The 22437-nt window shown below is 39.2% G+C and overlaps 1 protein-coding gene across 3 annotated transcripts; it reads left to right on the top strand.

The window, feature by feature from the left end:
• Positions 1-2725: 2725 nt before the first annotated feature.
• On the top strand, positions 2726-20764 carry FBXO30 (F-box protein 30). Of its 3 annotated transcripts, none has more exons than XM_065680503.1 (4): positions 2726-2840; positions 7461-7565; positions 14281-16372; positions 17220-20764. In XM_065680503.1, the coding sequence occupies exons 3-4, from the start codon at positions 14297-14299 to the stop codon at positions 17421-17423; spliced, it is 2280 nt and encodes a 759-aa protein (XP_065536575.1). In that variant the 5' UTR covers positions 2726-2840; positions 7461-7565; positions 14281-14296; the 3' UTR covers positions 17424-20764. The 3 variants fall into 3 exon arrangements, with proteins under 3 accessions (XP_065536575.1, XP_065536574.1, XP_065536576.1); XM_065680502.1 differs by having other exon boundaries at positions 2726-2967; XM_065680504.1 differs by lacking the exon at positions 7461-7565 and having other exon boundaries at positions 2726-2967.
• Positions 20765-22437: the final 1673 nt, after the last annotated feature.

Raw genomic sequence — 22437 nt, 5'->3', positions numbered from 1 at the left:
GCAGCTTCTTTTATAATCTGTGTTCCAGATGTTCTAAAAGATCAAATGTTACTACTATCAAAAAGCTTTGCAAAAGAGTATCTGATTACTACGCTACTTCAAGACTTTATGCTGTTTATGGGCTTTTTAATGACAGGAGAGGTATCTTGTTAGAGAAGAGAGGCTTTTCTTGGAAAGGTATAAACATAGAGGCATTAAACTCAGTATCAGATTTCTTAATGGGCCTTGGTTGAAAACCCAAACCCAGGGGGTGCAAGGTGCAAAAAACTTCTCTTGAGGTCTCTGTTGTGTGAAAACAACCTGCTCTCAAAGCTGTGCAGTGCAAACTACATATGTGGCTTTGTGGGCAGATCTCAGCTGTTTATTTTTACACACTGCTAAATATGAACACTCACACATTAGTAAATCTACTTGCAAATGCATTTTGGAAATATTTGCAATTTTTTCCCTCTGTATCTCCATTCAGAATGAATTTCCAGACACAAAAGACTATCAGTGAAGAACTGCGACTGTCAGAATTTTAAACTAGAAAGCGCTTAAATAATTCACATTTATTAGAAAGTGATAGCAAACAGATTGCACCTTCCACAACCTTACGAACAAATGTGGTTTATTTCACATACAGGTACCAGCTTACAGGAGTTTGTCTACACACCTCAGCAAATGCCTTGGCATTTGATACAGGCTTTGCTTCAGGTGAGAGGAAAGACCTGAATTACATTGCCAAGAATCAATTTACACTTCACTCTTCTGTTGAGTTAGTTCAGGGATAGTGTCATGTACAAAACAATACTGGACCAGACACAGACATTCATTTTCCATTTACGAGTAATCAGAATGAAGTTTCATTCATTCTGGATTTAAGCCAGTAGAAAACAGCCTCTCCAATTGTTCATCCACTGAATCCTCAAAGACCTTCTGGCTTGCAGGTCAACGGTACTAAGCCAAATTGTACGATTACAGCTTGCCTGATTACCTTAAATAGCAGTTCATGAGAATGACAATGGTTGTCAGGTAGGTAGAAGAGGGAATTTGGGACTATGAGCAAGTGTATGCACTAAAGCATTAGAGAAACAGCAGATTCTTCCTTAAGTGACTGAGCGACCCGAGGAGTCTCAGCTGAAGTAAGAGAAAAGAAATCCAAGCCACAGGAATTCATTTTCCTCGGTCAAAAGAAGCAATTAAAATAAACAGTCCCACTACAGTCATAGAAGCCCAGTCCCTGCACAGAGTCAGAGATGAAAGAATTGCAACACCCTTTGTAATTAATACTTTACAGCAGGTTGCTCTCAGCTAGAGAGTATACTCCACCATGGTGAGAATAAGCAGCACAGCAAATTTCACCTGTCCCACAGAAGTTATTTCCAATAAAAGGCAGTTGCGAAAGCCAGCAACTGTCTACATGGATTCTGCCCAACAATTTATATAATTGCCTGCTGACCAGATGGAATTATTTTGCTTGGCTTCTCTGAGTCACAGAGCCAATCCCTACCATCTTCTGGAGCTCACTTGGCTAGATGATTATGTCCTGATCCTGTAATCAAACCTATGAAGGAAACAAAAAAAGGGCCTGTCCTCAGGATCATGGAAGATCAAGGCTGTAGAATAAGGGTGGGGCAAACCTGAGAGTGCTTATTATAGGAAGAGCTGGCAATGATGCCTCATATTAAGGTAATCTTATGCTTTGTCTCACATACCTAACATGGAAATGAGGTCTTACAGCTTCCTTTTATGTGCTCTTATTTTTAGAGTAAGACTCTCCTAAGATGCTAAATATCCACACTTCCAACAGGCACATTTTACTTGCTCCTCACCAAACTTGGGTTAAGCCCTAAGAGATTTAGAGATCATTTTGTTCAAAGCCAGGCTGGATGGGGCTTTGAGCAACCTGGTCTAGTGGAAAGTGTCCCTGCCCATAGCAGGGGGGTTGGAACAAGATCATCTCTCTCAAACAGAAATCTACACAGATGGCAAGGAAATGTCTCTGGAAACTTCGTGCAGACAAGCAAGATTTTCAACAGGCAGTTAAATACTACTATTTATTGTGAATTAACAAATTAAATCTTCACAGTCTCTAACTTCGGGGGGAAGAGGAAGGGTGAGAAGTTTACACTAGTATCTTCTGCTTTACTTGCAGCATGATAAAACAGACTGTACCCCCGGCAAAACATGTCATGCCTAGCAGGAATATAGACCTTCGCAGCTCTAACACCCTGAGCAACTCTTGCCAAGCCACAGCCTTCTAACCAGCTGGCTTCCATAGTCTGAAAATCGCAAAGGCAGGCTCAACACCCTGCAGCTCTGACCTCTGGGAGCAAGCTCAAGTTTTTTGGGGAAAAAACAACATTTTGCTCATTTACATAGAAGCCTGCAGGGTCACCGTAACCCAAACGCATCAAGGAAAGCGTTACGCAAACACTAACACCGCAGTCCCCATGGGGCCCTAGGTGAGCCGAGGGTGCTCGCACACAAGGCAGCAGCCGTGCCGCCGCCGGACACACCGGGTAGCCCCGCTAACACGACAAGCTAGGCAGGTCAGAGCGGGACCCACCTTGCCCGGAGACCACCCCCGCCTCACACCAACGGCCGCCGAGGGACGCGCACCGACCCACCCCAACCACTGATACCACCGCGCATGCCCACAGGCGAGAACTTCGGGGGGGGGGGAGTAGGCAGGCACGCGACATCCGGGTATTCCGTCGCCGCCCCGCCCCTCCCGCCGGGGAAGAGCGGCCGTGCGGGCGCCTTGCGCGCTCCCGCAGCCCGTTGCTCCGCCCAGCGCGCTCGCTCACTGGCCCCCGCGCGCGCGGCCGTCGGGGGCGCGGCCGTTGGGTGGTGAGGTAAGGCCGGGTCGGGAGAGGCGAAAGGAGCGGCGCGGCGGAGAGCCGGGAGGGGCGAAGAGCGAGTCGCAGCCCAGTCGTCCGTCAGCCCCTCCGCGCCCTGCCGTCTGCCGAGCGACGGGGACGGGTGAGCCGCAGCTCTGCGGGACTGGCGGGGCGAGCCGGGGCCTGAGCCCCCCGGCGGGGCTGTGTCCCGCTCCTCGCCGGCTGCCTGGCAGCCGGGTGGTAAACAAATGGCGGCCCGGCGGGGGCGAGCTGGGCCCAGTGACGGCTCGGTCAGGGCCCCTGCCGGCCTGACAGGTCCCGGCTGGGAGGTGGAGAAGGCCGCGGGGGGCTTGGTGTGCTGCTGCTGCACCCTTGTCTCCTTCTCCCTGCCTTCCGGCGCGCGGCCCTAGGTGCTGAGTGTGTGCTGGTGGTAAAGTGCCATGTAGGGTGGCCGGCCTCTGCCCCGCCCCTGCGCTTATTCCCCTCGCGGGCCCTCTGCCGCTGGGACCGGACGACGGCGGCGGAGAGAGCCTGGCGCTGCCTCTTAGCCCGCGGTGCGGCCAGCGTTACCTGGGGTTTCGCGGTAGCACGGTGGAAGGGGTCGGGCCGGGGTCTGCCTGGTACTGTAGAGGCTGCAGTCCAGCGTCTCGTCCTTCATGGAAGGAGAGGGGAAGAGGGCAAATAAGCCAGAGGTGTTACTGAAATCCTTCTGTAGTCGATACTGTATTTCGAGTAGCTGTGTCAGACCCTGCAAGAAGTGGTGGTTTGTCTTCCGTCAGTGCTGTTTTTGATGGCTGTTAGTGATGTGCCTTGCTACCTTTTTTTCTCTCCTTTATGAAGGTAAATAAGTTTGTGTAGCTGTAGTCAGGTAACCACACAGGTCGGTAGACAGTAGCTGGTAGGGAGATGACAGCAGCTTGTTGAGCAGCACGCATGTTTAAACAGTCGTGTGGCCTCACTTCTAAAAGTTCTAGCGCCACTGTTGTTCCCAGCAGGTCTTCTGAATTCTCCAGGGAGAAAACCCGTGGGCTGAAGAGACGGCTTGCTTTTGTTCTGTAAAGTTCTGCTCGGATTTGGCTGAGGAGCTTTTCATAATCCTTTTTTCCCTTTGGCTGATTATTTTGTTAAAATGCCAAAATAAGTGTGTGTTACGTACTAATCCAAATTTGGACCTGTGCTGCTGTAGGAACAGCATCATTTTGCATCCACTGCCTTCTGCTGTGAGTTAATGCTGTACACTTTAACTTGTGTGGTGGTTCGTGCATCCCTGCTGATAAGTTGAAAAGCTGATAAGGTTATTATGCTTATTTATGATATTTCTCTCTCCAACCCTCTTGCTAAAGTACAAAAATATTATTAAAAGAATTTTGTTGGTAAGCAAGTCACATACCTGGAAGACTGAAAAATGTGCTGGCAGCTTTAATCTGTCTTCCAGTTCATATATGTGTAAATATTTGTGGATAATTTCTCTTTAGTGGTCAAATTTCATCCATAGAAGAAATAAATTGAAAGGGTGAATTTGGATTGTGCTGCAGGCTGAGACTTTGTGTGTGCTCTTTGTCTTGTTCTTTTTCAAAGTTAAAAGGTGTCAGAGAACAGGAGAATCCCACTAGAGCAGGTGTAGGCTATCCAAAATCAGGGTTTTACTTTGCTGCTTAAATATTGTTTCTTTTGCACGAAAGTCATCTCTTACTCAGTTAACTTCTTAAATTTGGATTATATTTCCCTTGTATCCTACTTTGATGTTAGAAGTCTAATGGACAAAATAAGTGCTTAGTTTAACTAGCAATATCTGGTTGGAAACTTTCTGGGTAAGATTTCTGTACAATTTTGGACAACCGATTTTTGACCTAAGTCCTAAAGAGTATCTTATAGTACCTTTGTGAAGGAGGCATGCACCTATTAGTCTCCAGGTGCACTCCCATAGCTGCTGTGGATTTCAGCTTTGTAACAAACCTATGCTTTGTATTCAGTCCAGTTGAACTAAAAATAACAGAATTTCCTTCATTCTGATTAGACCCTATTTCTTTGGTGAGATCTGTCTCAAATGGGACAAATGCTGTTTGCCTCTGGCAGTGAGATCCGGTTGTATAGATATGGGAGGAGGGAGTAATTTATCTAGTGATTATTGTAATGGTGACAATTCTCTTTGTTTCCTTATGCACAATAAGAATTAAGCTAACTGAAGTATTTGTTGGTAAGATGGTTATATTGTATAAGGAGTATGCATTCCTAAAGAGAGCATAAATAAACAAGTAATTACATTATTGACGGTTACAGAGAAAACCCATGTAGGCTGTCCTAAGTATCTCAGCACCATCTAGTCTCAATATTGAATAAAGGAAGAAGACTGAAAAATCTTGTAATACAGACTGATCTAAAACAGGCCAAGAGAATTAAAATTGCAGGGGAGCTCTAGGTTCTGACTGATTTTGCAAGCTGCTGTTTTTAGTAATTTCTGAGGTGATGCTTAATGTCTTGTTTTAAATATGTTGCGATCTGCTAATGCTGCTTGAATCTACAATACCATGAAAGTAGTAGAACATCCATGTAGAACAGTCTGTAGAGCATCTTGGTAGACTGTGCTGTTTACCAAATGCCAAAGATTGATCTAAACTCTTAATGTGCAATCATGATGAAAACCTGGTAAGTTTAAACTTTGGGCATGAGAACAAGAGGTGCAGTGAGGTAAAGTTCTAGTTGGCTTAGATAGGTGGTTCAGGCAGGTCGTGATAACTGGTTCAGACTTGGTTACATAGGTGCTGGGAGATGGCTGGTGTCTGAAGTTTAAGCTTTGTATTTGTCTGTTTAGAAGTTGTAGTTTTACAAAAGACTTATGCGACCGAAATCTGTTGGAGTGACAGATTCTTTGCAAGCAGGATCTTTTTTAGGAGTGTGCTTTATTGATGTAGCTGTAATTGCTCTTTCAAAACCTTGTTTAGCTGAGTCACTATTGTCATCAACTATGGAATGTGTTTGGATGGGAATGTTTAGCTGGAGTCTTAGGGGAAAAAGTAATAGCATCAAGCCTGTTGACATTTGGAAAAGCAGTCTTAAGTGATACTAGAGATCAGAAATTGATGACTCATTGTGCATCTTAAAATCCTACACAAACTTGTAGTGCCAATCTTTTTTTTTTCTAGTTCTTCATTCAAGTTAAAAACATACTGAAAGAGCTGGTACAGCATGCTCATTGAGATGTATTTGCAGCTTTCTATCATCAGCTGTTTGAGATAAGTGAGGTTTTTGTTTAGAAAATAGCTTTGCTTTTTTAACAGGTTTTTTTTTTTTTTACTATTTTCTTTGGTTTTAAAGCCAAGCAGCTTGGAAGGGGGAAAAGCCGAACATGTGCTGCAAAAAACATCTTGTATTTGATAAGAAAGTGAAATACCTGCAAATAGAATAGGTTCAAGTTGTTAATACTGTCTCTGTTCTTGTTCTCCTTTCTGCTCTAATTTTAATTTGTCAAAATATTTTGGGATAAACTCCATCTTTTCTACTTGAGTATTATCTGGCGCAGTGTATGCGTGTGTGGGGTGTCTTAAATTTTTTTGCCTACTACCTGCTCCTGCTGTACAGTGCTTAGGCCATCAAGGGTGTATTTTTAATAGAAAATACAACCTTATATGTACAGAGTACACGAGATCTACATTTCAGTCTGGGATCTTGGAGAGAAGTTGGGCTTGTGTTCCATTTACTTTAAAGGTTTCTAATTTTGCTGTGGGAACTGGTTAAACTTGTGTAGTAAGACCTGAAGCAGTGTATTAACAAGATTTTTGGCCTGTTCTTTGTAAATATACAGAGGTCAGGAATTCTGTGGCAACATGTATGAATCAAAATATTATGTAAGAAGAAGGATTTATTTTGGGTTTCTTTTGGGTGGCTAAAATTGCCTTTTGTAATACAGAATGCAGTATTTTTTTCCAGTAATTCTGTTTCCGATTTCTGAGAAGTGGCTTATTTTCTTTTCAGTCTTTCTGAAGAATTTGTGAGCCAATATCTGGAAATAAGGATAGCATTGCTTCTTTGGGTATATCAACTTCGTTTCATCTGTGTTATGTTTTGGTAATAATCCATGGGCATGAACACATAGAAGAAGCAGCCTGTTATAGTAAAGAGCTTTTTACTATTAAGCAAGTACTTCATAAGTTCTTCTGTCTGAAGACTGAAGCTGAACAATTGTTAACTAGACTTAAATTGTTTGTTGTTTGTTTTTTGGATTTTTTCTTTGTGGGTTTTCTTGTGTTTTTTTTTTTTTTTTTTTTTCCTCCAGCTGTTGCAATCTTTAATTCAAGTTTGGGTTTGTTTTGTGTTTTCTTAAGTGGCTTCTGGTAGGCCATACCAAAGAATGAAGGGAAGTAGGTCAGAATAGTAACTTTTAATAATCTGTTGTAGCCTTGAATATAAATAGGTAATCATTGAGTGTGACTAACAACTATAAGCTAAAATGACAATTTAGGTTGTGCTTGCAAAGGGTGCTTAAAACTTGTTTATTTTTCCATAAAACCCACAAAATACTTCAACATTTGTAGCTCCAGAGAGTGTAAGCACATGACCTTTTTGGAGGATTGGGCCACAGGGAAAGCAATCTGTAAACCTGAAATGAAACCTTACTTCTGATCTCCTTTCTTGCAGAGCCTGCAGCAGTTGAGGAGTCGGACTGAGGTCAAGTTCAGAAGTGCTTTACACATGAAATCTACTGGCTCTATAGCTGATTCTGCCTTGTCACCATCTGAACAGGTAGAGTGCTTTTGTGCCTGAGCCATGCAGTATGTGAAGCAGTTCTAGTGTGGTTGTCCTGTGTCAGTCAGTGTGACCAAAGGCACACTGAAGCCTTCGGTTTTCTTTGGGGAATGTGTCAAGGAGACAAGAATGCATGGCAGATCTGTCACAAAAGTACTCTAGGGAAAAGTCTAGTAGGTTCGGTTTTGATTTTTACCACTCAGAAAGTTTAGTGAGAGAAGAAATTTTTCTGTCATTCCATCAGAGCTTCTTCTAAAATGGAACAAAGATGGATAGGGCATTGATGGAGTGTCTACTTGAGTCAAAGCAGTGTTTTGCTCTGGGTTATTTCCCCTTCTGAAGTTTGTTGGTGGTTTTGGTTTTTTTTTGTTTGTTTTCTTTCAGCTTCTCTAATAAGATGCTTGGGGCAGGAGTAGACATGGAAAACCTTTCCTTTATAAGACTGACATAAAAAGTTTTGCTTCCTTATAATTCTAATGCTCACTATTTTTGCTGAAATTGGAAGTAGTCTTGGTTTGGTTTTGAGGTAGAAGGATAATTTACGTTTCAAAAAAGAGTTAGTATATACTCTTTCAATGCTAGATCGCAGTTAAAACTATGGTCTTTCTAGAAGTATGTATCTCTCTGAAGTTTTTCAATGAGAAGCCATGTTTTGGACCTGACCTTTTTCTGCTGCTTTTGTGTAATGCATATAAATTGCTGTAGACTTATGATGATAATGGTAGTAGTAGCATACTACTTGTATGGTAGTTTGGGCTTTAGTAATTGAAGCTTCTTCTTATGTTATGTGATTAACAAAAAAATAGACTTATTTTAGCATGTCAAATATGTGCAGTTGTTACCGGGACAGCAGTTGTGCTCTTTGTTGCGAATGAATTTATGTTTGAGAACGCAGTAAAAACTCATCTATCCAAAAATTTTGCATGTAGTTTTAACTTTGTTGATCTGCTTTGTTGTGACAGGTTGTCCTGATGAACCTGGGGCTATGGGGCGGTAATTTGTGTCCTGTATGGCTGAGATTTTGTGTGGCATTGGAAGGAATTCCACTGTGTGATGCAAATTAGCATGAAAAATATAAAGCCTCCTGTAAGGAGAAGTTCCTGTAAGGAACTTCTATTTCAAATTGGAGAAAAAAAACAGAGCAATTGCCTTGTATCTAAAATACTAAAATATGGTCACATGTACTTCTCTATTAGCTGTGCAACTGAAGCATATACTTTTAGTCACCTCTTACTCATGTTGTTTCACATTAATGACTAGCAGTTTGTAATGTTGTCTGTTCTTATGAATTTACCATTTTAAAGAGTCACTAGAAACTAGTGTAGCATTAGGTTAACTTCCCTTTATGTCCCTGTTTCTGGCCTTCCCAATGCTATGGAAAGACATTTAAGCAGGATTTGAGGTACCAAGCTCACTAATATGAGGATAAAAAGCTTCACTGGCTTTGGAGAAGCTTCAGGATGGGGCTGTTTAACCTCAGATTTTGTCGAGTCTTGAGGAATAGAGTTAGAGCATCCTCAAGCAGGGATGGCTACTAGTGATTACACTTGCTACTTGAAGTTGTGTCTGAACCTCCAGTTCATGTTTTTCACTGGTTATTTGGAAACTAATGGAGTCAAAACCACTTCAAACCAGTGGACCCAAACACCAGCATAGGGATGTTGGTGCCAAAAAGTGACCCAGAAAGGGAGTATAACCTGAGTAACAGAAAGTTAATGTGGCTGTGCTACTGTAGTAATAGACTGAGGTATTGTTTTTTAGGTACAAAAATGGTCACACTTCTTGTGCAGGACAGGGATGACAAGACAAGAAAAGCATGCACATGCTAGGATATAGAAAAATCAAACAGCTTATTCAATAATTATCCCTAGTGCTGCCAATTCTATTTTGGCAGAATATTCTAAAGCACTTTTTTTTTTTTTTAATGTACTTTTTTTTTATTTATTCTGCTTTAAATTTTTTATTTGTACTGCTCTTTACCTCTTGCCTTACTTTTCTATCCCCCGTTTCTTTGTTTTTTAACCACCTATCACTTAAATCACTTAAATGGTTTTCTCACTTGGCCATTTGTTCTCTGAAAGTTTCTGCATCTTAGCAGACTTGTTAGCCACTCTTTTAGTCAGACTTGGGTAAAAGATGGAAGATTTGGAAATCTGTCACTCTTCTACAATCTCCAAAACAGAAGGGATTTTTTTTTTTTTTTTTTTTTTTTTTTTTTAGAATGCTTTGCATGTATTTGGCAGCTTGTGGGTGGATTTGGATGCTCCTGGGAGCTTAAACCTGTAGTACTGCTTGTGTCTGTCTCTTCTACTTCCTTGAGCATGTAATTTAAAACCTGTTGGCCTGTTTAGTCAAATTTGAGAGAAGGAAGAGTCTCAAAGATACTTGAGCTTCATAGGTTTGGTGAATAACAGGTAGCTGAGTAATAGAGGGTTCCAGGAGCAGTAATAGTTGCTGTGATTGCATATCTTATGGGGACCAGAGAATTCATATAGGGCAGAGTAAGTAAGCAGACTTTGGGTTTGATAACACTAAGTACAGCTGCTTATACTTTGTGGCATAGAAGAAAGTGAGAGCTCTCACTTGCAGCTGAAATATTGTGTACTGACTGAAACCCTTCTTATGCTATTTTAATGTTTGTGTTACAACAGCAACTGAAAATCATGTGGCTGTAGCAGCTGGAATTTTAATCCTTTTAATTATGATAGATTTTCAAAGCATGTTCTGGCTGTTTTGGTCAGCTGACTGTATAGTATGTACAATAACATCAAGTGATTGCACAAATTCTGAGAGCAGTGGTCGCTTCACTGGAACGGGATGTATTTTTAGGTCTCTCTGCTAGTAACAGTCAAGTGCATGTACTTAAGCATCTCATATTAACTGAAGCTAGTTGCTGACACTACACAATCAGAAAAGGACAGCTGTTCATTCTTGCTATGGTCATTGATCTGACACTGTCTTCTCACCAAATTGTGGCAAGGAACACAATGGTGTATAAACATATGTTATTGGTATGTATTTTAATGGCAGGGATTTTTTTTCAGGTCAGTAATGACACTCTTTGCTAGTTCTTTAAATTTTCGGTGTTGGAGGAAATTAAAGCACTTTGTTACCTTCAGCAAGAATTTTCTTTTATCTCCCCTTTACCCAACAGTGTTTTGTTTTACAAGGCAATGTTTGGGAAGAGGGTGTAGTACGAGTGTTATATTGGTTATGGTTCTTCAAAGGAAAATGCTTTTAATCAATGAATCCAAGAGGTGCTAAGTTCCATGGTTCACAAAGTTAGCTTACAAAATGAGGTAACCATTTGTAGATTAATGAATGTGCTAATTCCTGAGGTCTTATCCATTTATTTCATCAGTTTGTTAGGGTGAGGGGGTTTTTTTGGTGGTTTGGTTTTTTTTTTTTTTTTTTTTAGCCTTTGTACTTAATTTGCAATATGATAATTGGGTTATATCAAAAGCCTTAACTAGTTTAAACTGTCCAGGAACTCATGACTGCCCAGAACAGCTGTTGAGCTTGAAGCCCAGGTATTAAAATTAAAAATGCAGAAGAGGACATTTAATATACATACAAAAGGACTTTGTAGTAATCTATAAATGTGACATTTTGGGTAAACTGAAGTTCTGCATCAGGTGCTGTGAAGTTAAGGCTTGTGAACAGGACACATAATTTTACTGAATGTCCTGTTGATAATCTACTATTGTCCAAAGAGATTTTCAATTACATATTTAGTTAAGGAGTCAAAGAATTTGAATTTTAAGAGAAATGGCAAACTAATATTAAACTTCTTAGTGACCAATAAAATTTTTATTTTTGGAAACTGAAAGAATAGGTTACTTGAGCTGTTTAATGGAACATATGCATAACTTTATAAAAACTATTACAGACATCTGTTAATAGAACTAAATTAACATCTCCATATTGGTAAAACATGGTATTTTAGTGTCTGCTCTGGCTTTCTTGTACTATCTGTTAATGATAGATGATGTTTTGGTCAGGCTTTGTCTTCTGCACTTCAAAATTTCATTTGCTGGTATGAAGTCATTAAGTTTTGATGAATATTAGCTTATATCTGAAAGGAGTCCAGGAGCCTGAGAAAAGCCAGTATCATCATGCAACTCAGGTTTCACAATCTGACTTGTAAAGACCAAGATAGTGTGGTAGGGAGGAGGATGTTTTACTGTCTTAATAGAATGTTCTTCTGTGTAAGCTCACATAGGCTATTTAAAGGTAGTATTTAATGATGGTTGACTAATTTAGGGTATGTCTACACAAATGGTGCAGGCAAACACCAGCTCAGTTGACTGCATTCTGAGCTGTCTGCATACAGGCCAGCTTTGGCCTAGAAGCAATAGAACAGTGCTAGCATAACATAGTGTGTGAGCTAACACACACCTGCCTTCTGCTCCAGAAGTGGTTCACTTCTGGCCATCTTAAAATTAGCAGGGCACGCAGCTTTTTGGTAAGTAAACTTTAAAAAAACAAACAAAACAACACCCCAAAAAAACCCCAAACCCAAAACCGAACCACCAAAAAAACCCCTGAAATCACTGAACATATTTATGGATAACTGATTAAATTAAGCCTTAGTGACACCAGACTAGGCTCTGTGAGGGCTCTTTCTTTATGAACTAGCAATTGTCTTTGTCAAGGCTGTTTCCATTTTGTGTTAAGCACTTTAAAATGTGCACATAACCTAAGAGCTTCCTTTTGATCTCTGCTTACCTGTTGACTTAAGGAGAACTAGAGTTTGGTTTCAGTATTGGTGTAAAAGTCTGAAATTTTCTTTGGTCTAGCAACAGATAGACTGCTGTGTTTGGCAGGAATTATGTAGAGAGGGCTTTGCCGGAAGAAGTAAAAATATCTCCAGATAAGTCAATTTTCTCATTTTAATTCTTTACTGAAAACATTTCAGCTCTTAGCAATAGTTGCTATCTAACTTAATATGCAAGCTGTAAACAGGTTGTGTGCCAGAAAGGTTTCATAAAATGTTTAGCAAGTCAGTCAGTCACTGAGTTCAGAAACTGATGCACTTGATAATTTATTAAAATCTTACTAGGTATATAAATATTAAGGTGTGGTGGGGAAAACTCAGCTGTGTTTCGCCTGCTAAGTGTATCACATACGCTTCTTTGTTAGAAGTGTTCAGGATAGTAGGTGGCTAAAATATTTGAATTATCCAGATTACGATGGATGGGGGGATGATGCTACTTAAAGTTGGTATGAATTTCAAAGCATTAAAAAAAAAAAGAGTGAGTGAAGTGTCACATAAATTTCTATTTAAATGCTTTAGAGTGTCTAAAAGGCAGTTTTGTTTCCTCTTACCTTCAGTTTGAACAAAAGGAATAATATTAAGCAGTTTTATTTTTACAGTTTAGATTCTGTAAGCATTTATTTTTCAAGGAAATCGCTGGAGGGTGGGGAGTGAGGAAAAGATGGAATTAAGCAATATATTTTTGACACAGTGTTTTGAGATTTGGCTTTGTGCAAGTCGTTCTCTGATTTTTCTGAACCGCACTCCCTAGTGCTATCAATTCTGAGAAGGAGTTTGTTAGAGTATAGGGGAGAGGTTGGTTACTTGTGTGAGCCTGCACTCCAGCTGGTAACAATTCCAGAGCTTCTCCAAGTATGGTACAAAGATGCAAAGTTTACTCCCTTCCCCTTCACCCCCCTCACTCCCCCCCTTTTTTTTCCTTTTTTATTCTTCCGTTCCACCACAAAGAATTGAATATTTTGTTTGTGTCAGTATGTTTTAATGTTGTGCGATGAGTTTTGTTTGGATTTTTATTGCTCTTTGGTCTTGTAAAGTTGTTGAGATACCCTTACACTCAGAACTGCTGGTATTATCAGTACAGCTGTAGGATGCATTAAAAAAATTCACCTCTTGTGGGTTGAACTGGAGGTATAGATAAGATCTTGTTGGGCAGTAAGTTTTATGTAAAAGATTTCAGTGAAATAAGAGGATTTAGTTAATGCATGGTATAATTGCTACCCTTGGGCTGCAACTACTATAAAAATAACTGAGGAGCTATAGGCTATGGATGAAGAAGAATGAAGAGCTGTTGTAAAGGACTGTTGTCAGAAGCATGGAAGGGGGGAAAATGGGACACAAGAGGGAACCAAGATACATGCTGAGGGCTGCAGATTGCTTTCCACAAAACTGCATGAATACGGTATCAGAAGTTTAGCTGGTAGCAAGCAGACCAGGGAACAGGTTGCCTCTGTTTCATTTGCCTCTGTTTCATTTGGAGAACTGGAGATGAGGATGAATCTGGCTTCCTTTAATTGTCTCTTTACTCTGTAGAGCTGCATGATTTATGATTTTTAGGTAGTAGGCCATAGAAGTAGTAGGAAAAAACCAGTATTCTGTTTTCATTGAGTCTTCCATTTGTAATGGGAAGATGAAAAGAGCTATTCCAGAGGGATGACTGTACAGCATTTTTGCCTAATTTGCATGTATTATACCTGATGTATAAATGCATGTCTGTGTCTTGAACTCTAATAAATATGTATCTTTAATTTTCAGGTGAACCTTTGAGTACCATTTCTTTGAGATAAAATGTCACATTTTCTTAAAATAGCTACTGATGAGCTCGCATTGTGTTAATATATATCTTTCTGTACATGCAGAAGATGAAAAACTGCAAATGTAAATATTAACACTATTGAGTTACATTCTGTACTTTTGTCTCCTTTCTTTTTCATTTAGAATTGGATTTACAGTCATGGAGGAACATCAGCAACATTTACACTGTGTGAACTGTGTCAGCCGTCGTTGTATGACCAGACCAGAGCCTGGCATTTCCTGTGATCTGATTGGCTGCCCATTGGTTTGTGGAGCAGTTTTTCACTCATGTAAAGCTGAGGAACATCGCATGTTATGTCCACTTGAAAGAGTGCCTTGTTTGAACAGTGGCTTTGGATGTCCCTTCATAGTAGCCCGAAATAAAATTGCTGATCATCTAGAAGTTTGTCCTGCAAGTGTGGTGTGTTGTACCATGGAGTGGAATAGATGGCCAGTCAGTTACGCAGACCGAAAATCTTACGAAAATCTGAGTAAAGATGTTGATGAAGTGGAGCAGCTAGATATGGCTTTAGCCCTTCAAGACCAGCGAATGTTATTAGAATCACTTAAAGTAGCAACTATGATGTCAAAAGCAGGTGATCAAATACCAGAATCCAGAGAGCAAACCTCTGTCAAATCAAGTGCCCCAGATACAGTGCATTCAAATGGTTTAATGCCTGTAGATGAAGAGTCTTATGGTGCTCTTTATCAAGCTACTGTAGAAACAACAAGGAGTTTAGCTGCTGCTCTGGATATCCTGAACACCGCTACAAGGGACATTAATATGTTAAGTTCAAGCCTCTGCAGTTCACCACAGGAAATTAAAGAAGATACTGAGATTAAAGAGCAAGCTTCTAATGGCATTATTAAGGATAAAAAGTCTGACCGTGAATATCCAGATGAAGATAACATAGGAGCAGCTGGGGGGATAAAATTTGACAGCCTGAGTCAAAACTCACAAATGGAGCAAAATGGTTCTAGTGATACTTGTTATGATGTAGTGCAAAAACATGACTTAAATCTAAACCTCAATAACTCTTCAGTTTTTTGTAATGGCTTTCATGTAGAAAATGAATATTCAAAGGTGTTGGACCAGAATGAAGATCTTGGTGTATCTAATTCAAAACCATCCAGTGTAGCAAATGGTGAATGTACTGCTTCTCATGATGATGAAGCATTGCAGTCTTGCAGCTCCCTCCCTGTAACAGCACAACTTAAAGAAGTAGTATCAGCTGATCACTTAGTTAATGGTGGTGTTAATCATGTGCTACTTCCCCATAATGCTAATGAAGAAGAAATGTTAGAGAGACAAGTGGAGCAAGAAAGATTGAGAAATGTAGATGCATTTTCGCTTTTACGGCATCGATCGTACAACTTCATTGTTAACAACTATTGGTCTACATTAAAAGAAGACAAAGCTGTTGATACATCAGATTTGGAGATAACAGAAGATCCTATGGGTCTTCAAGGGATTGATCTAATCACTGCAGCTCTGTTGTTTTGCTTAGGAGACTCTCCCGGCGGTAGAGGGATATCAGAAAGTCGTGCTGTTGATGTGTATCGCATTGACTTTGGGACCCAAACGTTTTCTCTGCCATCTGCTATACTGGCCACGAATACAATGGTGGGGGAAATAGCTTCAGCTTCTGCATGTGATCATGCCAACCCACAGCTCTCAAATCCAAGTCCATTCCAGACCCTTGGACTGGATTTGGTATTGGAATATGTGGCTAGATACCAAACAAAACAACGTTCAATGTTTACATTTGTTTGTGGACAGTTGTTCAGGAGGAATGAATTTTCATCGCATTTTAAGAATGTGCATGGTGACATTCATGCTGGCCTTAACGGCTGGATGGAGCAGAGGTGTCCATTGGCATATTATGGGTGTACATACTCTCAACGAAGGTTTTGCCCTTCAACACAAGGGGCAAAAATTATTCATGACCGCCACTTACGGTCATTTGGAGTTCAGCCTTGTATTTCTACAGTATTAGTAGAACCAGCAAAAAGCTGCTTAATTGGACTACACAATGACCATCTGAGTAGTCTGCCTTTTGAGGTTCTGCAGCACATCGCTAGTTTTCTAGATGGTTTTAGTTTATGTCAGCTTTCCAGAGTGTCACGTTTAATGAGAGATGTGTGCGGAAGCTTGCTTCAAGCACGTGGAATGGTGATACTACTATGGGAGAAGAGAAAGTATGCAGATAGAAGTTCCTGGCAGATAAAAGAAAAGGTAAGTTATTTAATTCTGAAGGTGAAAGGAAAAGTATTAAATTGGTCATGTCTCTGCTTTTTGCCCTAATATTTTCCTTGATCACTGTTGTTACTCCTGTTTTTTTGATGCAATATCCCTTCAAGAAACAGCTTGTTGTACAGAGCAACAATTAGTTAAAATTGATAGCACGTCTGTTCAGTCTTTTCCACACTTGAAGAAGTAGAAGTACTGCTGGTCTAGTTTTTACTTGATTTAAATAAATGAACTTCTTTTCCCCAGGATTTATAAATATTAGGTGATTACTCTTTAATATCAATATTCCATGAAAGTGCAAAAGTTGCCTACAAAGTTTGCTTTTTGTGCCTTATGCTGTTTACAGCAATTTTAATTTTTGCTGTCCTGTTGAGATCCTATCCATTGCCATGATATCAAGTGCCTTAAGGATGTAAATAATTCTTAAAACCTTTGGGTGACCTTTGTACAGTACAGTTTTCACCATCTCAATCTCCCCTGACCTGTGGAGTTTTCTGCAGCGATCCTTTAGAATTGCAGAAGTTGATCATTTCAGAATGATTGTTGTGACTGGTCAGGCAATACTTAGTCATCTAACTTCTGATTGCATCTACTTTGTAGATGCAAAAACTACTACCTTTTTGCCGGTGTTCAGAGTTGACTTGGAATCTGACTCAGGCGGAGACTGGTAATACAAAATTTAGCATTGTATGTTTTGCTCATGTTGGTTTTTAGTATCATTTATAGTAGATGTAACGCATTGCCTGAAAGCATTGCAGCATAAGGATTTAAATCCTGCTCTGAGTTCAGATGCCTTAAAACATTGTGTGCCTAAGTGCAACTTATTTTCTAGGTTTGGCGCTTCAGTACAGCCTTTTGTACTGTGAATGAGTGGAAGTTTGCTGACATCGTAAGCATGGCTGACCACTTGAAGAAATGTAGCTATAATGCTGTAGAGAGAAGAGAGGAGGCTGTTCCGCTGCCATGTATGTGTGTAACAAGAGAACTCACTAAAGAAGGACGTTCACTGCGCTCTGTTTTGAAACCAGTACTTTAAATATTGCAACCACTCCAATTGCACATACACTCAAGCACCTGATATAACCTCGGTAATCTTATGTGACACTTTATTAATGTACTAAAGATACTTTCTAGCTAAATCTACTCTGTCACTGTGTATATAAGGTTTGAAGTGACATTTATTTTTTATAATACTGTTTAGCTGGAAAGTAATGAAAGTTGCCTTAATGTTTGAAAAATTCGGAACTTGCTGGACAGGGTAGTTTTATCTAACTTATATAATTTAAGAACAAAATCCTAAGGTGTGTTTTCTGGTTCACTGGTGCCCATGTTGCTGTTGACTGATATCATTTCAAAAATGGCCTCCAAATGGTATGCACATTTAGATAGGAAGCACTGAATTGTACTTTCTGTAATTGGTCTGTTTTCTTTTTAAAACAAATTATAATCCAAATATTTGAAAGATAAGGAAGAATTCAAAACTTTGTAATAGAGATCTCAAACACAGCTTTTAAGCACATCTTTTCTCATTACATCAGTGTTCTAGTGCTTTTCCTAGTTGACAGGTGATCTAGGATGAGCTATTTTCTGAAGTTTTTGTTGTTTTTTTGTTTTGGTTTTTTTTTAGCAGTAATTTAAACAAACTCAGATTTAAAGCAGCTCAATTTTTAGTACAACTTCCTTTTGACATGTCCATAATGATTATTTCTTTTCTGAACTATTAACAAGTTATTTCGCTTTTGGGAGCAAAACTTTTAGAGCTTAAAAACATGGAATACTAGTTTTACTCTCGCACCTACAATGATACCGATTTAAAGTCTTTTTCCTTGTCCTGCAGTTGGCTGAGGGTTAAATTGCTTGAGATTCAGAAATTCGAAGTATGTGATGAACAGTTACGAACTTATAATGCAGCTAATGAAGCAGCTTTACTTGTTCTATGGTGTTGTGAGATATATTGTCTCCTTTTCTGTTAATCTGTCTATAAAAATGCTGCTTTTTTGAGGAGCATTTTAAATTACTAGCATATATAGCAAATGTATCATCTTCATAAGATGAGACATGATTTGTTAATTGCATAAGGCATATCAGAAATGTATGTTCAACCACATCTGTTAAGCAAACAACTCCAATTTGCTTCCAGTCTTCTGTAATAAAAGATCTCGCAAAGTGTTTGCGAACAGAAAAGATGTGCTATGAAAAATGGCCTGATACAGCAAATCTGCAATAACTTGAACCGACTTTCCAACTTGCGTGTATTAATTTCGGTGTCTGTAGCCTGTTGCACTTAGCAACTGTGCCACAAAGCTAAAACAGAAACAGACCAGAGCATGGAACAAAGAAATACAGATTGTATTTCCATTATAGGACAAAATAAGAGATTAGTAAGGAGGAGATGTTTACAAAAATGGCTAAATTTATTACTCATAATTTCTGTACTGGACACTTGTTTATGGCTACTCTGGCTGCAGTTTGCAACTTTGGTATCTGTGCATTTCCCATTCTGGCTTCAGTCCAGCTAAACATTCACTGCCTTTTTCTATCCAGAGTGCTGCAGGTGCCCAGGAAAAAATCAAGTCTATTTCTTCAGTGCCATGAGTTGAAATTATAAAAGCTCAAGCAGCCTTGACCTTCAAGCTACATGTTCTTTTTCCACAATTTCTCTTTATTTTGTTTGGAGAGAGGAAAGAAGAGTAAACCCTCTACAGAAGTTAGCAATATTTGCAATAATTCTTAGCTGTTACCACAGCTATCTGAAAGGAGAATCAAGATTCATGTATAAATCTGACTACGTCAACTGCGTTTTAGGTAGGGATTTTAAACACACACCCTACCCCCACCCTTGTTGTCTTAGTATAATACTCATTACCCACAAATTCTTCAATATGTGGCAGGAGAGAGACTTCATCAGTTCTATTCTTTTAGCTCTAATGGCTCCTTGCTGCTTCTCTTCGGTGTTTAAAAGTGGTTGTGTGACTGGAAGGATCCTGAATGTTGAGGAGTTTATGCTTGCGTTTATGGCTAAATATACTTTAAAACATCTGGTTTGGGTTACTGGTATTTTTTAGTCAGCAGTGTGGTGGTTTTGGTACTTGGCATTCTTTGTAACTACCCAGAACCCTGGTAAGTATGGTAGGCAGGCGTGTGTTGAGGTCGCTTAGGGGAAGAGGGTGTTCAGGTAGAGGAAGTGGTATTGGTAGAATCTTGCTTGTAGCACAGTGCAGATCTACATCTTAAGTATCATCAGTTGTTGATCTATTAAAATGATTTTTTTAACTACTTGGTGTTCTTCTTAAAAAATAACACTATTTCTCAGTACATGCACTTTTGTTTTCAAATGTAGATACAGGCTTTTATGTTAAATTAGTTTATTTTTTATGAGAATCCAGAGCTATTAAAATACCAATGTTGTAAACAAAATCTCTGCCTTGTAAACTGCTCCAAATGCAGGAATACAATATAGTTAGGATAAAAACTTTTTTACACTGCTATGCAGTTTGTAAAACATCTGTGATATATATTAGTCTATGAAAATGTGGCTTGTTCACATTCGCCCTTCAGTTTTAAAAATGTATCCCGTTCCTGGTACATCTTCCTTACAGCATATATAGACAGCTGTTCCAGTTTTTCTTTTACTTGATACCACATTGCTACTTTGTTTAAAATACTATGTTTTCAATCATTATGCAATATTTTTTTGCAATGTCTGTTGAAATCCTAATAAAACTTTTGGAGTTTCTCTTTTAGTATGATTGTACTTCTTGTAAAGCTTATCATCATCCTCGCAGTGTTCAAACATGGTGCTCAGTGTCTGCCTCTAGGATTTCATTAAGTACTCAAAAATTAAGCTACATAACAGAATCTATTTTCAAACACTTTAAACATTGCACAATTTCGAAGTGATAAATATATGTTCACTTCAGAATCAAGATCGGTCATTCGTTTTTATACTGTACACCCATTTCTACTGCTTCGGTCCATTACGCAGCATTATGCCTTCCACATGTAAAGATTTAACTATAACACTGAAGACTCATATTGTGCCTTGTAGGCTTGCTTTAATTGGCTTTTCTTTTCTGAGTAATAAATTAGAATATCTGATCAATATGATAGAGAACTGTTATGCAAAGAACATTTTCTGTATATTGTCTCATAAGTGAAGTTTTCTATGGAAAGTTGTTGCTTAAAATGGTACAAAAGGTAATAGTTGTAGTTCAGACTGACTGTGGGATGGCAAAACCAAAACCTCATTAAAATAGAAGACTGCCCAGAAATTGGCCTTTAGCCCTGCCAGTTGCTAGTATGAGTATGCTAATAGTCTTTACAAATAAAAATGGACCTATAATACATAAATTTGATAATAAATTAATCTAAACTCAGTGTTGTGGTGTGACATGTTTTTATTTCAGCTGTTACAAACTTGTGACTATTTTACTTACTAGGCCATGTTAGCATTTTATTTTTCTCTCTCAATGAGTGGATTAGATATTCTGCTGTGCACGGAAATATTTTTTGTTTCAGTTTAACTTTCTTGATGCTTAAAGTGTGCTAGAGGATCTGCATGTGTGCTTTAGCTTGGTTTTGTGAGAAAACTGCTGCTACAGCTAGCTTCATAGGCTCTTACCTGCTGATTGTACTTTCCTAAAATAAGATTTAAGTTCAATGGAGAATTCAGTACTTGCTGTAGTATCAGAAAGGTGATTTAAATTCTTTTCAGTCAGTATCTCTTCAGGTGGCTTTAGTCATCTTCAGATGAGCAAAATCTAGTGCTTTTTTACAGCACTGAGGGTAATAATGGCATTTGGATAGTGTTTATAAAGCATTATGGCATGTAAAGCAGAGACATTTTGAAGAATGGGGTTCTCAAAGTATGACTGTCTGGCATGTGGTGAATATTGCAGCAATAATCCAGACTGGAGGGAAAAAGTGAATGGAGAAGTAGGCTTAAAATAATGAAGATATCCAGTCCTAGCATAGAGATGCTTCTGAGGGACCGCATGTTTGACTTGTGCATGCTGCAACTGTTTTACTGATTTATCAATCTTTTCATGATGGCAAGAGTTACCATGTTGCTACTTGATCTCTGATGTGCTTTAGTTGTCAACTGTCTCCAAGTGCTTCCTGCATTCCTGAATCAAGTATTGAGTAGAATGCAGTTCTCTTTACTGAATGTGAGATATGTTTTCAGTGTAGCTTCTACATGCTGGTGGTGTCAGGGACAATATTTGCTAAGAATAATATTAAAATAAGGTCCTTTGGATATGGAGGATTCATCTGTGTGGTTTCCATCAGTATTTGCCTGAAAAAGGGAGCAAAAAATGTGTTAGGGAATGCAAGGAGCAAAATAAGAAGACTGCTACAGCTTGCTGATGGCCTGGCAGTCAAGAAAATGTTATTAATCATCATTAGATGCACTATGAAATGTGACAGCAAAACTCCGTGCCTCTGCCATTTTGACAAAACAAATTCTGCAACACATGCAGTAGTAGGTATGCAAACATAGCCTCAGGAGTAGAAAAATGCATACAGAATGAGCATGTATGACTTTAACAGCAAAATATTGGGGGGGAGGGGAAGCTGGAATTTTGTGAGTATGAATTCACATAAGGCTAGATTTGTACAATCGGAAAATGTGATTTCTGCCTTGAGGATATTTAAATGTTCTGGTGCTTAGTTTCATCCTAAACTGTGTTGGTATTTATTTAGAATCATGCTATGAATGAACTGTAGAAAAATAGGAAAAGTTGCAGTGACCATACAAAATTATTTGCTTGACAGTGTCATCACGTAGTATCACACTTGAGAATTTCACAATATAAAAAATAGAACACAAGAAATAAAAGCATATTTTACAATCTAAGATTTACGTGCCCCCCCCCCCCCCCAAGATATGTTTTCAAGCATGTAACAAAAAAGCTATCTTCAAGCTTATTGTGATTTAAACAGAGAATTCTGCTAGCAAGATAAAAGCTGGGTTGCATTAGTATTTTCATGTGAACATCCCAGCAAAGGGGCTGGCTGCAGAACAAAACTAATCTGCTTATGTGACTGGT

Source organism: Lathamus discolor, chromosome 5, assembly GCF_037157495.1.
Source record: "Lathamus discolor isolate bLatDis1 chromosome 5, bLatDis1.hap1, whole genome shotgun sequence".
Classification (NCBI taxonomy): domain Eukaryota; kingdom Metazoa; phylum Chordata; class Aves; order Psittaciformes; family Psittacidae; genus Lathamus; species Lathamus discolor.
Note: the sequence above shows the minus strand (reverse complement) of the source record. Positions and strands in the feature narration are given on the sequence as shown.

Excerpts from the sequence above, each read along its gene's own strand:
- FBXO30 (XM_065680503.1), top strand. The coding sequence starts at position 14,297 with ATGGAGGAACATCAGCAACATTTACACTGTGTGAACTGTGTCAGCCGT. Across the intron at positions 16,373-17,219 it reads CCTGGCAGATAAAAGAAAAG|GTTTGGCGCTTCAGTACAGC; the intron begins GTAAGTTATTTA and ends CTTATTTTCTAG.